At 40.4% G+C, this 14,060-nt stretch overlaps 1 protein-coding gene across 1 annotated transcript; it reads right to left on the bottom strand.

Moving 5' to 3' along the window:
* Positions 1–880: 880 nt before the first annotated feature.
* Positions 881–10,103, bottom strand: MRGBP (MRG domain binding protein). Its single transcript, XM_075176737.1, has 5 exons — positions 9,872–10,103; positions 5,916–6,037; positions 3,411–3,492; positions 2,205–2,279; positions 881–1,829 (listed from the first exon to the last, which is right to left on the bottom strand). Exons 1-5 carry the CDS (start codon positions 10,008–10,010, stop codon positions 1,636–1,638), a joined length of 612 nt encoding a protein of 203 aa, XP_075032838.1. The 5' UTR covers positions 10,011–10,103; the 3' UTR covers positions 881–1,635.
* Positions 10,104–14,060: the final 3,957 nt, after the last annotated feature.

The following is a 14,060-nucleotide window of genomic DNA, read 5'->3' on the forward strand; positions in this document are numbered from 1 at the left end:
AGATTATGAGTTGGCAAATAACCAGGGTTACTTATATTACAGAATCACATAAATTAACAAGATTACATCTTGCATTAGTAGCTGGGGCAGCAGGGTGCATACATCATTAATACATGTCAGCATCATTTCTATCATACAACAGAAAATACATTCTGTACAATATGTATATATGAATTCTCAGAAATGCAGAATGTCGGTAATACACCACATTTGAGAAGTTCCTCTGTCATGGTGACTGTTTAGTTACTTGAAAGCAGCAAAGCCATTTCAGACTACTGAGCGTGTCAATTTTTGTTCCAAACAAGGACTTTATAAACACTAAGCCATTGATCAATAGTTAGAGATATATATGCTGAATCCATTACCAATAGAGGAATAAAATCTGTGTTTCTTGTTAAATCTTTGGAACCTGTAAATAAGCCTTTTTTTTAAGAAAGATGAAGTCAAAGTTGAGAACGAACAAGGAGTTGCTATTGGCTTGGTTTCTCTTTCTGCTTCTGATTGGATTCATGGGCAACTGGGAAAGAATCCATGGTTCATATCAGATGGCCCTACCTGCAGCTACCTAAACACTGGCACTCTACTCTCCTTCTATTAGATTCAATGTAAAACATTATGTATTCTCTCCATTTAGAGTACACAAGAGACGTGAATATATGTTAAATCCTCTGTAAAATGTATCCTTTTATTTGGAGACTGCAAAGTTCTGTAACCTGCATAGAAGCTCTCAGCCTTATATCTTGGTAAATTATTCCCTTATATTCTACCCTTGAGGACTTACAATAGTCCTTTTAAATGATCTGCGAAAAATGGCTGCACAAGCAACCTGACCAATATTCATGTGTGAAAATTTAAGAGAAAAAAAATTATGGAGACAAAAGACAGTTTAACTGTTTTATATACAAAACATCTATAAAACATTCTTAAAAACCTTATTAAATAATGGGATTAACAAATGATGTGCAGTATGTTATGTAAAAATCTACAGATCTTAAGAGCTGCAGTCGTCTACTGGGATTCAGTCGTGGAGTCGTCGTAACTTGTTTACAATTCATTGTAAAAGATTCGCTAACTACTAACAGGACGATTAGCAGCCTCAAAGATTATAGGCTTAGTCCAAAATTCCTACAAAATTCAAGGTGCAAGACACAGATGACCACTACAGTTCAATGGTATCAACGGCAGGCTTAAATCTGTGACTGCCATACAGTTCTTGAACTACAAATTCCAGCATACTCTGTATGCCTCACAATGGTCTAAGTAGAAGGGAGTGCTTTTAGTTCTAGTTCAATAATAGGGTTGTTGAACTCTGATCTAATACATTATACATCTAAGTTTGAATAAAAACCACTTTGTCTAGATCTATGAAAGAATGGGTGTAATATAGCCCCCAGATATGTAGGTGTTTATAAAACAAGACTCATCCTGTGCTCAGAACCAGAAAACGCTTGTGCAATTGGATCACAGAGCACGCTGTGACACTTACAATCACTAAGGCCTATCTTCTTAGTCTTAATCTGAACTACCAAAACTGAGGCCTTGTGATCTTCAATATTACAATGGTAACAGATGAGTTTCTTGCACTGGGAAACTCTGATGTCATGTTAGGCTCTGTCCTCCTGGCTGGTATACTCCCTACGTGCGCCGCCTCTTGCTTGCATTAGGACTAGATGGATTGCTGTTAGCATTGACAACTTTCTCAGTAAGACGGCTTCGCTTCCTCTTGTCACCAGACTCTTTGGATCCAGACTCGGACAGTGTTCTCTCCTTCTCTTTGCCACTTGGTTTGTCCAGACACTTTCCTGAGGTCACAGAGGAGTTTGTAAAAGCTGTAACCAAAACAAACAAACAAAACAAAAAAAAAAAAAGGTGATGCTACAGGCACAAGAAAATGACAATATAACCAAGAACATCCAGCCAAGTACAGGGACTAGTATTAACTCACTAAAGCTTGGTGGAGCCATTCAATGGTTTATAAATAGAAACATTCTCTGCCAAATTGGAACTGTGCAGTACAGAGGATTATGGAAATCTTACAGCCATTACTTAGCTCCACTGGTCAGTCTGACACCTCATAACTGTATATAACCAGCAATGTTGTAACAAGGGGTTCTTTACGTAGCCACATAAAGAGTGGAAAGTAATTAAACAAGTTGTTCATGGGAATAGTGTAGATCTTCCAGAGGAAAGACAAGAAAGCTCACCTTCATCAGACACAGAGTGTGCATCCACCTCTTCCTTGATTTCTTCCTTAATATCCTCCTCTGTGGTTACTTTACCTGAAATAATAACATTGGTGATTTCCAGGAGAAATGCGCTTCTGTTCATGGGTTGTGGTTTTGGATACCTGTGGGTAAATTTATCAAGCTGCAAGTTTGAAAAAGTGGAGATGTTGCCTATAGCAACCAATCAGATTCTAGGGGGGGGGTATTCAATTGTTAGCGAGTTCGCTAAAATACTCGCGCTCGAAAAATATTACCGTTAATACGGTAATTACTCGCTGGATTTCAGCTCGCAGCTCCCTGAGCTGCGAGCTGAAATCCAGCGAGTAAATTACCATATTAACGGTATTTACACGCAGATTACCATATTAACGGTAATATTTTTCGAGCGCGAGTATTTTAGCGAACTCGCTAACAATTAAATACCCCCCCTAGCTGTCATTTTGTAGAATGTACTAAATAAATGACAGATAGAATCTGATTATGTGCTATAGGCAACATCTCCTCTTTTTCAAACCCGCAGCTTAATAAATTTACCCCCTAGACTTCTATAACCCAATGTTTATCAAATTTCATGAGTTTCTCCGTTTTACTTAATAAAATAAACCTGTTAAAACAGAGTACTGGGAGTTATTATGTTGTACTTTCAAACTGCTGACACCCGTGTAAGGAATGCCTTGCATTACTGTATAGTCAAGAAATGTGATCTCAAGGTACTTCTTTCTGGATCACAAAACGGATACAAAGTAAAGAGTAACCACTTGTAAGCCAGATTGGGAAAGAAGTGCAGAGTCTGGATTGCCTAATTATGATGACCCCCTTGGATGAGTAACCAGCATTTATGATAACTACTCCTGTTTGCCATTGGCTGGCAACAGCACTTGTACCATCCATTGGTCCCTGCTGAATTAGTAATGTGTGTTTTCATGTGAAAATATAGACTTTTAACATTCAGCTAGACTAGTGGTGGGCAAACTCGGTCCTCAAGGGCTACCAGCAGTTCATGTTTTTAGGATTTCTTTAATCATGCACAGCTGAGTTAATCTATTTGGCTGGGTCAGTAATTATCCCACCTGTTTCTACAGGCAGAAATCCTAAAAACATGAACTGTTGGTAGCCCTTGAGGACTGAGTTTGCCCACCACTGAGCTAGACAGTAATACAGGTGGCAGAAATGGTATAAACTCACCCTCCTTCACCTCTTGGATGATCTCATCAGGGAGAATAAAATTCTTCTCAGAGTTTGGGAAAGGGAGAATCTCAGATTCATGCTTGCAAAAAGAAGGGAAATATTATTTCAACAAGAGACAATCTCAGTGTGCTTACATGTAAAGCAGGTAAACAGAAATGGCAAATCACTAGACAAACCCAAAGCTGTTTCAAACATAAAGACAAAACAATGAAATCCACTGCCATGGACAGTATGTACAGGATTACTAATGATGACTAATGAACAGCAGGAAAAAATACCACGTCAATATAAAGGAAGGTCTGTTTCTGCATCTACAGTTGAATGCAGAAGTTTGAGCATGTTTTATTGAATGTACTCGGTAAGAAAGCAACAAAACCTCTGCGGGATGCAGTGTAAATCATGTTTAACAGATTAAAAAAATGAATGAAGCTGTGAATGTGGCATGTGTAAAAGTTTGGGCACCCTGTCAGTCAGCGCTTCGTAACATGTCCTTTGACAGAAATTTCAGGCCCCAAACATTTCTTGTAGTGAACAAAGTCTTTCTATTCTGTCATTAAAAATCTTTCCACACTCATACTTGCAGAACTCATCTAGCTCAGAAATATTGCAACCTCCACCCAAGAGTGGTATCCTCACACAAGCAGTCGCTGTCAAGAGCCTGTTAAGGAACACACCATTAGTGTGATTGTGTCTGGGTATGGTCTGGATCAGATTAAGATACCCTACACACTGTAAATCCATACATTACCTCCAAATACCTCCAGAATCCAAATTAAGTTAATCACCCTCACATACAAAGCTCTCAGCAACAGAACTCCTTCGTATATATCAAACCTCATCTCAAAATACTCTTCCTCATGCCCTGTTTAGATCCACCTCTGTCCTCATGCCCTGTTTAGATCCACCTCTGTCCTCATGCCCTGTTTAGATCCACCTCTGTCCTCATGCCCTGTTTAGATCCACCTCTGTCCTCATGCCCTGTTTAGATCCACCTCTGTCCTCATGCCCTGTTTAGATCCACCTCTGTCCTCATGCCCTGTTTAGATCCACCTCTGTCCTCATGCCCTGTTTAGATCCACCTCTGTCCTCATGCCCTGTTTAGATCCACCTCTGTCCTCATGCCCTGTTTAGATCCACCTCTGTCCTGCGCCTCATCTCATCTTTTATAACCATCTCTCACTCCCACCAAGGAGACTACTCTCATGCTGATACCCAACTATGCTGTTGTCCCAAACTCCACTCTGAACCACACTCACTTCTCTTGTTTTGGCTCTGCTCCTTTCCTCTAGATTGTAAACCCTTTATTTCAGGTCTTTATTTATAACAGTACTCGCAGGAATTTATTCCTAATTTGGAACATGCATATTACACACAGACTGTTTTTTAAATACCTACAATTATGTCCATACAAACTCATATTCCAGTACCTATGGTCAGCAAGTTGTAATATACTTGAAGAGAAGTCAGCAGAAATTTAAGTAGCCCTTTTCACATGCCTTGGTGTTACACTCTTGTACAGTCCCCTTTGCAAAGCGGACAGCCAGATGGCATCAGGAGGTAAGGTCACTAGACAATGAGGAATGGAAGGACACCTTCCTTCTAAAACAGTATTCATTTATTACACAACATATTCACTATTTAAGGCAGTGGTTCTGTCTCCAGCCTTATGTAATAAATGGGGGGTTATGGAAGGCCCTTATTTTTACGCAACCATGTCTAAAAAAAAGCAGTTCTACACTTTTTATGTGATCTTATAGGTAACCCGGGATTAACTGAACCAAAGATTTACCTCCCTTTAGTTTGCTTAAAAGACTTGCTTCCAGCACCAGGGGAAACCGATAAACCAATTCCTCCTATTGCAAAAGTCGGGGTACTTACATAAAGAGTACTGGGAAATACTAGCTCTTTTTGCTGCATAGCTTAATAATATAACAATAATATAGGGAGCAGTGTGTTGTTGTGTGTGATGAGGTGTATGTTTCCATTCTTCTTTTGTGAACCCACCACCACCAAAACTATATTCTACATACAGTGGGGGCAGTCATCTTGTGGCCATAACCAAAATTCAAGAGTGCAGCTGATTAATTGACAAATAACCAAAGATGGATACACAATGTCTTGTCTTGATGTACCTGGTTTGTAGTAAATTGATAAGACTGTATTTTCAGAAATACTGGTCTAGTCCATAAAATTGTTTTCTCCACCATGGACCTCAGTGATGTCGCTGGATCCTAGTGAATTGAAAAGCTGCATTCTCATGAGTTTTGGTTAAACACAAAAAATGGCTGCCTCCACTGAGCGCATGCAACAAGTACATTTTAACAGTACAAATAAATTTAAAGTGCATGATATATTAAATTTTCATGTTACAGTCACTGTACTCAAAAACTGGGACTACAAGGCAGGCTCATTTTAGTGCACCCTACACATAAGAAGTGCTTTATTAGTTGTCTGGATATAAAAGATCTTCTCCCCACAAGAGCGTGGCTTGGATGTACTCACCAAAGCTTGCATGTCATACATGGTGCGAAGATGCTCCCAGATGACCTTCGATGATATCTGACGACCGATGTTCTGACTGAACTTGTCCCGAATGCAGATCATGTGGAAGTGTCTGTTCACCCCTGTATTGGGACAGGATAAGGATACAGTATTAAAGACACAATCAGAGCACATCTTGAAGTCACATCCAGTTCATATCACATTTACACTTATTTGTTTATCCAGGAAACTGAATTCTAAGAATATAAACATTTTCAGGTCATGTTTTAACCAACATAAATTTGGATGCATAAAAAATGCTAACCATAACACTTTCAGAGCTGTGTCCCGAACACCCATTGGGCCCGAGTCATTAAGGAGAGCAAAGCAATAAAAAAAAAAAGTAAATTTGCTCCTGGACAAATCATGTTAGAATGCAAGGGGTGTAAATGAGTTTATTATTTTGCACATATGGAAATTACTGGTTGCTTTTTCATGTAACACACAAATACTTAATAGCTTTATTTTTACACTGAAATTTAAAGTTGATCTAGGACATGCCCTACCCAAATATAAATCTGTCCCCCTCCAATGCAACATGGTTTAGCCAATGTGCAAAGTTCCTCCTTTTTATGTTTTGCTCTCCTTAATGACTCAGGCTCAATATTTGCAAATATCTACACTCCTCTTACAATTGTACATTTGCAAGGAATAGAATGTGGCAACAAACAGACACATTAGACAGCACATGTAAAGAATACCAAGCATTAAATAGCTGCTGGCACCACACACACTTTAACTGCACACTCACTTGCCACACACTTTAACTGCACACTCACTTGCCAGACAGGTCCAGATACTGCACAGCAACAAAAATACCAGCGACACATGCAGTACAGCTGTCTTTCTGCTATTTCCTCTTGGATGTCCCAGCGCTTCCTTAAACTGAATTTGTCTAAAACAGAACTCATCACCTCCCACCTTCCTGAGTCCCTTCCACTCCACCAATCTCTCTATCAGTCAACAACATTACCCCTTTCTCAGTCCCACAAGTTCTTTGCTCTAGGATTTACCCTTGTCTCGTCCCTCTCTTTCACTCTCCACATTCAATCCCCCTCCCAAGCATGCTGCTTCCACCTTCGAAATATCTCCAGGATTAGAACTTAACTTTGGAGGCAACCAAGAACCTGAACCACTCCCTTGTCATATCTCGTCTGGATTATTGGAACATGCTTCTCTCTGGTCTTCCTTCCTCCCACCTTCAATCCATTCTTAATGTTGATACTTGTCAATTCCTACCGATCATCATCTGCCTCACATCTCTGTTAGCCACTACATTGACTTCCTTTCTGCTACAGAGTTCAGCACAAACTAGTTATTTTCACCTATAAAAGCCCTCACCCAATCCTCCCCCGACTACATCTACCTCCCGCCAATGACCACCTCCTCTCCAAGACTTCTCCTGTGCTGCTCCCCTCCTTTTGAACTATTTCTTTTCCCAATCAGGCTGCCTCCAACCACAGCTTCAAACCTACTCTTAAAACCCATTTCATTATCAAAGTCTACCAGCTCTCTTCTAACTGACCCCTATTCCCCTCTTCACATGGTCTTATTGCTTCTTTGTCACCCTGCTTGTCTACCTATCCCCCTTAGATTGTAAGCTGGCACAAGCAGGGCCCTCTTCCTTTGTGTCCTCCTCCTTTCATTACTGAAGCCACCAGTTCACCGGTCTCTTCCCTTCTATTCTCAAGCAGTGGATCTGATCCTGTTTGCTGTGACCACACTTCTGGGTACAGATGCAGATAGGGTTAATTTACCCCACCTCTAGTCATCGTAAGGGTCTATTTCCTGCTAGTTTTGGCTATTTGTTTGTTGTACCATTTTACCTTTATTGTAATGTCCTGTTTTTGCCATGTACAATGTTTCACCCTATTGTCTATGTATGGTGCTGCTGACCTTTTGTTGCGGCCTTATAAATAAATTACAAAATACTTACAAATAGTAGTGCATACCAAATGTTAAGATACAGACTGTTCTTACATATATTGTGTCAGAACTACATCTAGGATAAAAAATACCAATCGTAGCTGCCAAAATTTCAATACAAGTTGAGACAATATCTTGCTGGCCATGAGTTTACTTACAGCAGTGTTATATGTATTACAACTTCCCATATATTATCTTTATTTACATACACAAGATCTTCTGTAATGTTATACAATGAAGGAGTATAATTTGAAAACATCAGGAATATACCATACATTAACAAACTGATCATAATACAATTGTAATTCAAATGTCTTTATGGAATGTAACCACTACTACCTTATGTGACCTGCCTAAAGGACATATTAATATAAAATCAACTTAAATACTACTCTACTGAAATCTTACCTTAGACAGAATGAGAACAGATGAATCACAGGTTAAGCTCTCACTGACTAACAATCAATATAAATATGGTTGGTGTTGATAACTCTAGTGTCCAACAAAAGACCAATTAAGTAATATATATATATATATATATATATATATATATATATATATAAAAATGGTAGGGTCTAGTATTGGACTAATCGCAATCGTAAGGCTCAAACGAATTGCAATGGTTCTCAATGGGCTAAAACAATACAAATGTATTACTCTTAGTCTAATACATAATGTACATATAAAACATAAAATTGAAACATCATTATACATTCCTAACTAAAATCTTCAAGCATATGAGTATATTCGAGCATATTGTGACATTACATATTAAATTGAACACACAATTCAGTCTAATATGGATAATCAATATTGTTATATCTGATATGGCGCTGTAAATTGGTTATACTTGCTACTGACCAACTTACAGCGCCTCACTTATTTCCATTGATGTACTAGAAGACTACACTGTAAACTAATCTCATGCTAGCCAAACCGGTCAGGACAAAGGATGGTAGAATACCCATGGAATAGCCCGTACATGATTAAGTTCACCTACACGGACCTTTGGTGAATAAGATAACATTGTCCATCTTGGTCTTGCACACAGCATCACTTGCCATATCAGATATACCAATATTGATTATCCATATTAGACTGAAGTGTGTGTTCAATTTCATATGTAACGTCACGATTTGCTCGAATATACCGATATACTTGAAGATTTTAGTACTTGAAGATTTTAGTTAGGAATGTATAATGATATGTTTTATATGTACATTATGTATTAGGCTAAGAGTAATACATTTGTATTGTTTTAGTCCATTGAGAACCATTGCATTTCATTTGAGCATTGAGATTAGTCCAATAATAGACCCTACTACTTTATAGATTTTGTGTATGTATATATATATATATATATATATATATATATATACTGAGTACAGTGCAACAGTAGTGATGCTTAGTACTGGGCCAGTCTTAAAAAATAAGCAAGTTTTCATGGGCTGGCTCCATAGTGTACATTATATAAGCGCTACGGAATATGTTGGCGCTATATAAATAAATGATGATGATTATATTCAGTTGGATACTATTTATCCCCATCAGTGGCTGGTAGAGTGATTCTGGGCAAACTGTTGTTTACAGTAAAGCCATAACAATAATACTTATTACTTGTATAACAATACAAAATATAGTATATTATACTTTGGATAAATATGAATGAAATAGCTCATACTTATTATATTCTAAGTAAAAACTAGTGCTTACAGCTGCCATAACTGCCCCTGTTGTATTGTGCCACATATGCTGTTACATCTCACAAAGCTTTGTAGGTCACGAAAACTGATTACTATTGTCGACATGTTGTAATAATGACCAAGCAAAGAACACTAGACATAGATTCTGCTTCCCATATAAGTCACACTCTTACATACAGCACATGACATAACCCCGGCTGCCCCCACTCTGCCGTCCCAGCTCCCACATCATCTCTCCCGCATGTGCGGCCTACGCGAGTCCGGGGAGTGGTTGCGGCCTACACTCACCGACGGGTTTATGACCGAGCATGGCGTGAAACAGGCACACTTCCACCTCTGGGCTCCACAACACCGGCTCCTCCGCTGGGAATCCGGGGACCGGCTCCGGTCTCTCCACCGCTACTTCCCCGGTCTCCGTCTCACCCATCGCAGCCGCCACTGCCGTGAAACACCGGGGAGCAGCGGCCTCCGCTGGAAGCCGATAGGTACTGCACGCAGAGCGAATTCCAAGAGGGAGAATGGAACCGAGGTGACACAGCGACACCACGGGGATAATCTATCGTAACACTGAGAAGAATGGCAAAGATCATTAATCCTGCTTTACTATACACTGCCATGCGACACCTCGTGGAGAACATTTGGTATTGCAGTTGAAAGATTTGGGAGATTCAAATCAGTGAGAGGTGCCACTGAAGGATGCGTATATATTTTTCCCTTTTATAGCAGAAAATCTCCACTCATTTTTCTGCACGAGTCAATGGGGCACAAGGTTAAATGAGTGGACATTTAAGTCAGAACATCAAGGATATGGGGGGAATTTAATTAGCCATGAGCAGGGGCAGACTGGGCTGGGTGGCAGTGGGGCATCTGCCCCTGGGCCGGTCCATAGTGTGTTAACTTGGGCTGTGTCACTGGGTCACCTGCATTTTTTCCCTTTAAAATAGGCTGCTGAGTCAGGTTTTGCCCCCTGGTCCAAAATTTGCCAGCCCTCCCCTGGCTGTGAGGTGCCGCCGGACATCGCTTTGCAGTGCATAGTGCAGCTGAATATGGTACAAAATCTACGCTCATTTTCTCCTCGCATTTCTATGGGACCCGAGGAAATATCGGAGATTTGAGAAAAAACTCCTAGGCGATATGTATCCGTAGACAGTTCTGGAGACACATCAGGCTGAATTGAATCTCCCCCTTAGGGGAATCAGCGAAGACACTCCAAGGCGATGCCTGGTCTGAAATCTTTGCTTATTTTTACTTGTCCTTATAGAGGTGTGATTAAAAATGATTTACTTTATTAACCGAAAACGCCAGACATCAGGGAGAATGGAATGTGCCCTATTGTGTGGATCACAGCGACACCACAAGGAAAATCTAGGTATAGCACTGAGAAGAATGGTAGCGCTCATAAATCCTGTTTTTCTATACACTGCCATGCAACGCCTTGTGGAGAATTTTTGGTATTGCATTTGAATTCAATTCAAAGTAGAGATGTTCGAGCATCTTGGTTCCTCGAGAACCGAGCCCACCCGAACTTCGCTGATCCGAGTACCAAGCCCGGGACTTTTGCATGCCCCCAGAAGTGAAAACGAGGCAAAATGTCATTGTTGCGTCATCGGATCTTGCGAGTTTTGGATTCTATAAATATCGCCCGGTTCTTGGCAGTCTCCAGTGCCGTTGGGCAGCGTCATATCTAAAACAGAAAGAGGAGGGGTGGCAGTTTTCCTAAAATTCTCTAGTGACATTCTACTGAGTTATTACTGAAATAGAAATAATAGGGATGTCAGTGTTGTTCAAAATCTGCAGTCACCTTGTACTGTGTTATTATAGTTTACAATGAAACAAGAGAGGTCTCAGTGTTGTTGCCAGTCTACAGTCTACGTGCCCTTGCTCCATTGATTATTGTCATTGCTGAAATAGAAATAATAGGGCTGTCAGTGTTTTTCAAAATCTGCAGTCACATTGTACTGTGTTAATACAGCTCATGCAGAAACAGGAGAGGTCCAAGTGTTCTTGCCAGTCTACAGTCTATGTGCCATTGTAATTGTCATTGCTGAAATAGAAATAATAGGACTGGCAGTGTTTTTAAAAGTTTCCAGTCATATTTTACTGAGCTATGGCACATCGCTCAACCAGAAATAGGAGAGGTGTCAGTGTTTAGTGCTGTAAAAGAAATTGTAATAATAGGGCTGTCAGTGTTCTTAAAAGTCTCCAGTGACATTCTACTGTGCCATAGCTCATACAGAAACAGGAGGGGTGGCATTGTTCTTGTCACTCTTCAGTCTCAGTCATGGTGATACTAATCCCTCTACCACATGTGCTAAAGCCTATGTTCAAGTGCATAGTGGTTTCAAGTCAAGGAAACAAAAATACACTGTCATCATGTCACGACTGATAGAGGGTGTATGACTGATAGTGGGTACCTGCTGTTGTTGGCGCAACTCAGAGGAAGGCGCGGAGTCTAACGTGCCCCTGGTATTCACCAGGAACCCCCGCAAGGAAGTATGGACTCCGCTGCAGGGACACGCAGGTCGCGGTCCTTCCTAGAGTCCACAGCGAGATACAAGGGGGTGTCAGACAGGCCGGTTCAGCAACGTTCAGGTAGAGGAGGTACAAAGGGAAATCCAGAAGAATGGTGAGGCAAGCCGAGTCGGTAACTTTCAGGGAGCGTAGTACAAAGGCAGAATCCAGATAGGGGTGGTCAAACGGTCCGGGTCAAAAGGGTCACAAGCAGCACGAGGAATGTCAGGAACAATACAGCAACTGGTACACACAAACGCTGGAGACAGGAAGACCTGATACTCTGGCACTGATTAGAGGACAGGAAGAGGTTTAAGTAGTGTGGGGATCCAATCAGCATCAGCGCTGCAGCGCTGTCATGCCTGCCGCCGGGAATCACATAGCGTCCCGTTGCCTAGCAACGGGGCGCGTCATACTGCTAGGAGATGGATGGCAGGGGGGGATCCGGAAGTGACGCGTCTGGTTGCATAGCAACCAGACGCGCGGTCAGGCAGTCAGGCGGCCGTGCGGACGGCGCCTGACACATCATCTTAACCCTCATCAGTGTGTACATCACCCACACACAATACTAATTCATCCCGGCTTGAATCTACCATCACAGAAGTCTGCGTACTTTGATGTAATTGCCGGTAATGGCCTTCCTCATGGAATTTGTAGTTCATTTTATGGCAGAGCTGTCATGATTTTTGGCCAATTCTTTTACAGCAGAGCAAATTTCTAAATGTCCTACAATGTCTGCACACATTAACAGATGATTATATTCCTAGGCTGCGAATGTGACGAGTTATCTTCTAATTAATACTTCCCTTTGACAGTCAAATATTGCACATATAACCTACTTAAATTCCCGCCACACATTGCACAGAGAAATTCACTCACTAGCAGTGTATATATATTATACAATCATACACCAATTGGAATCCAATTGGTAACAATAAACTACAGAGATACCCTTCCCAGACATGTATTCTATGGATACTGCCCTATGGACAACCCTAGCAATTTATTCAAACCCCCCAAGTAACCTTTAGTAGAGAGTACCCTGCTTGACACTTAATGTTACACTTTCCTTTTGGTTTGAGCAGAGAACTGTAAGACAGAAAAGACTGGCAGGGCCGTAAAAAAGTTCGGTGCCATCGCCCATGGCGCAAGCACCTTGGGGCTATAAGCCCCAGGTCTATATATATTTATAAAGCATCCACCTTGATAAAGACACAAAGTCGAAATGCGTTTGGTGATGAGAGGGATGTCATTACTATAGTCAGCAATACCATCTTGGATCCGGTCAGATCATCCAGTAACCATTCACCTCAAGGACCTCCAAAAATGTTTATTATACTGCCTGACCATTCTGCTTTTTCTGGTAGGAGTAATTTGTACATCCCTTTTCTTTATTGTTGTCATGTTTTAATGGAATTTTATAAATGTCAGTGTAATATAGACCTTTTATATTAAAGGATTTTGTTTTAACTATATTACACTAGATCCATTTTCTTTTCTACATTTTATTTTCATGAGTGTGGACATCTGAATGCTGAGTGTGCTGAATATATTAGGAAGAATTTGACACCTGATGCAGCTCAGCTCTATATAACAAGGCCATATTTTGTTATAACTCTGGTGAGTTCATTACCACTAGGGGCAGCTGATGTGGTGATGAAGTGGAATAATCTTAAAACACTTTTATATGTCAAAGGTTTTTTTTGAATGTGTGATTATTTGTTGTATTTATGGTTTTACACTACTTTGATATTTTTTATTTTATATGGTTTGGAGAACAAGAAATCACAGTTTCTTCAAGATAAATATAAGACCAACAAATAAGTATTCAGTATTTATTTTTTATTAACATCTGTTCACTTGGCAAATAGAGGGACCAAAAGCGCTTAAATCACTTTTTTCTCTGTGTTTTCATACTTGTTTTTCAACCAGGCATTATGGTTGTATTGGGGTGAAGCTAAGCTGC

Source organism: Mixophyes fleayi, chromosome 6, assembly GCF_038048845.1.
Source record: "Mixophyes fleayi isolate aMixFle1 chromosome 6, aMixFle1.hap1, whole genome shotgun sequence".
Classification (NCBI taxonomy): Eukaryota; Metazoa; Chordata; class Amphibia; order Anura; family Limnodynastidae; genus Mixophyes; species Mixophyes fleayi.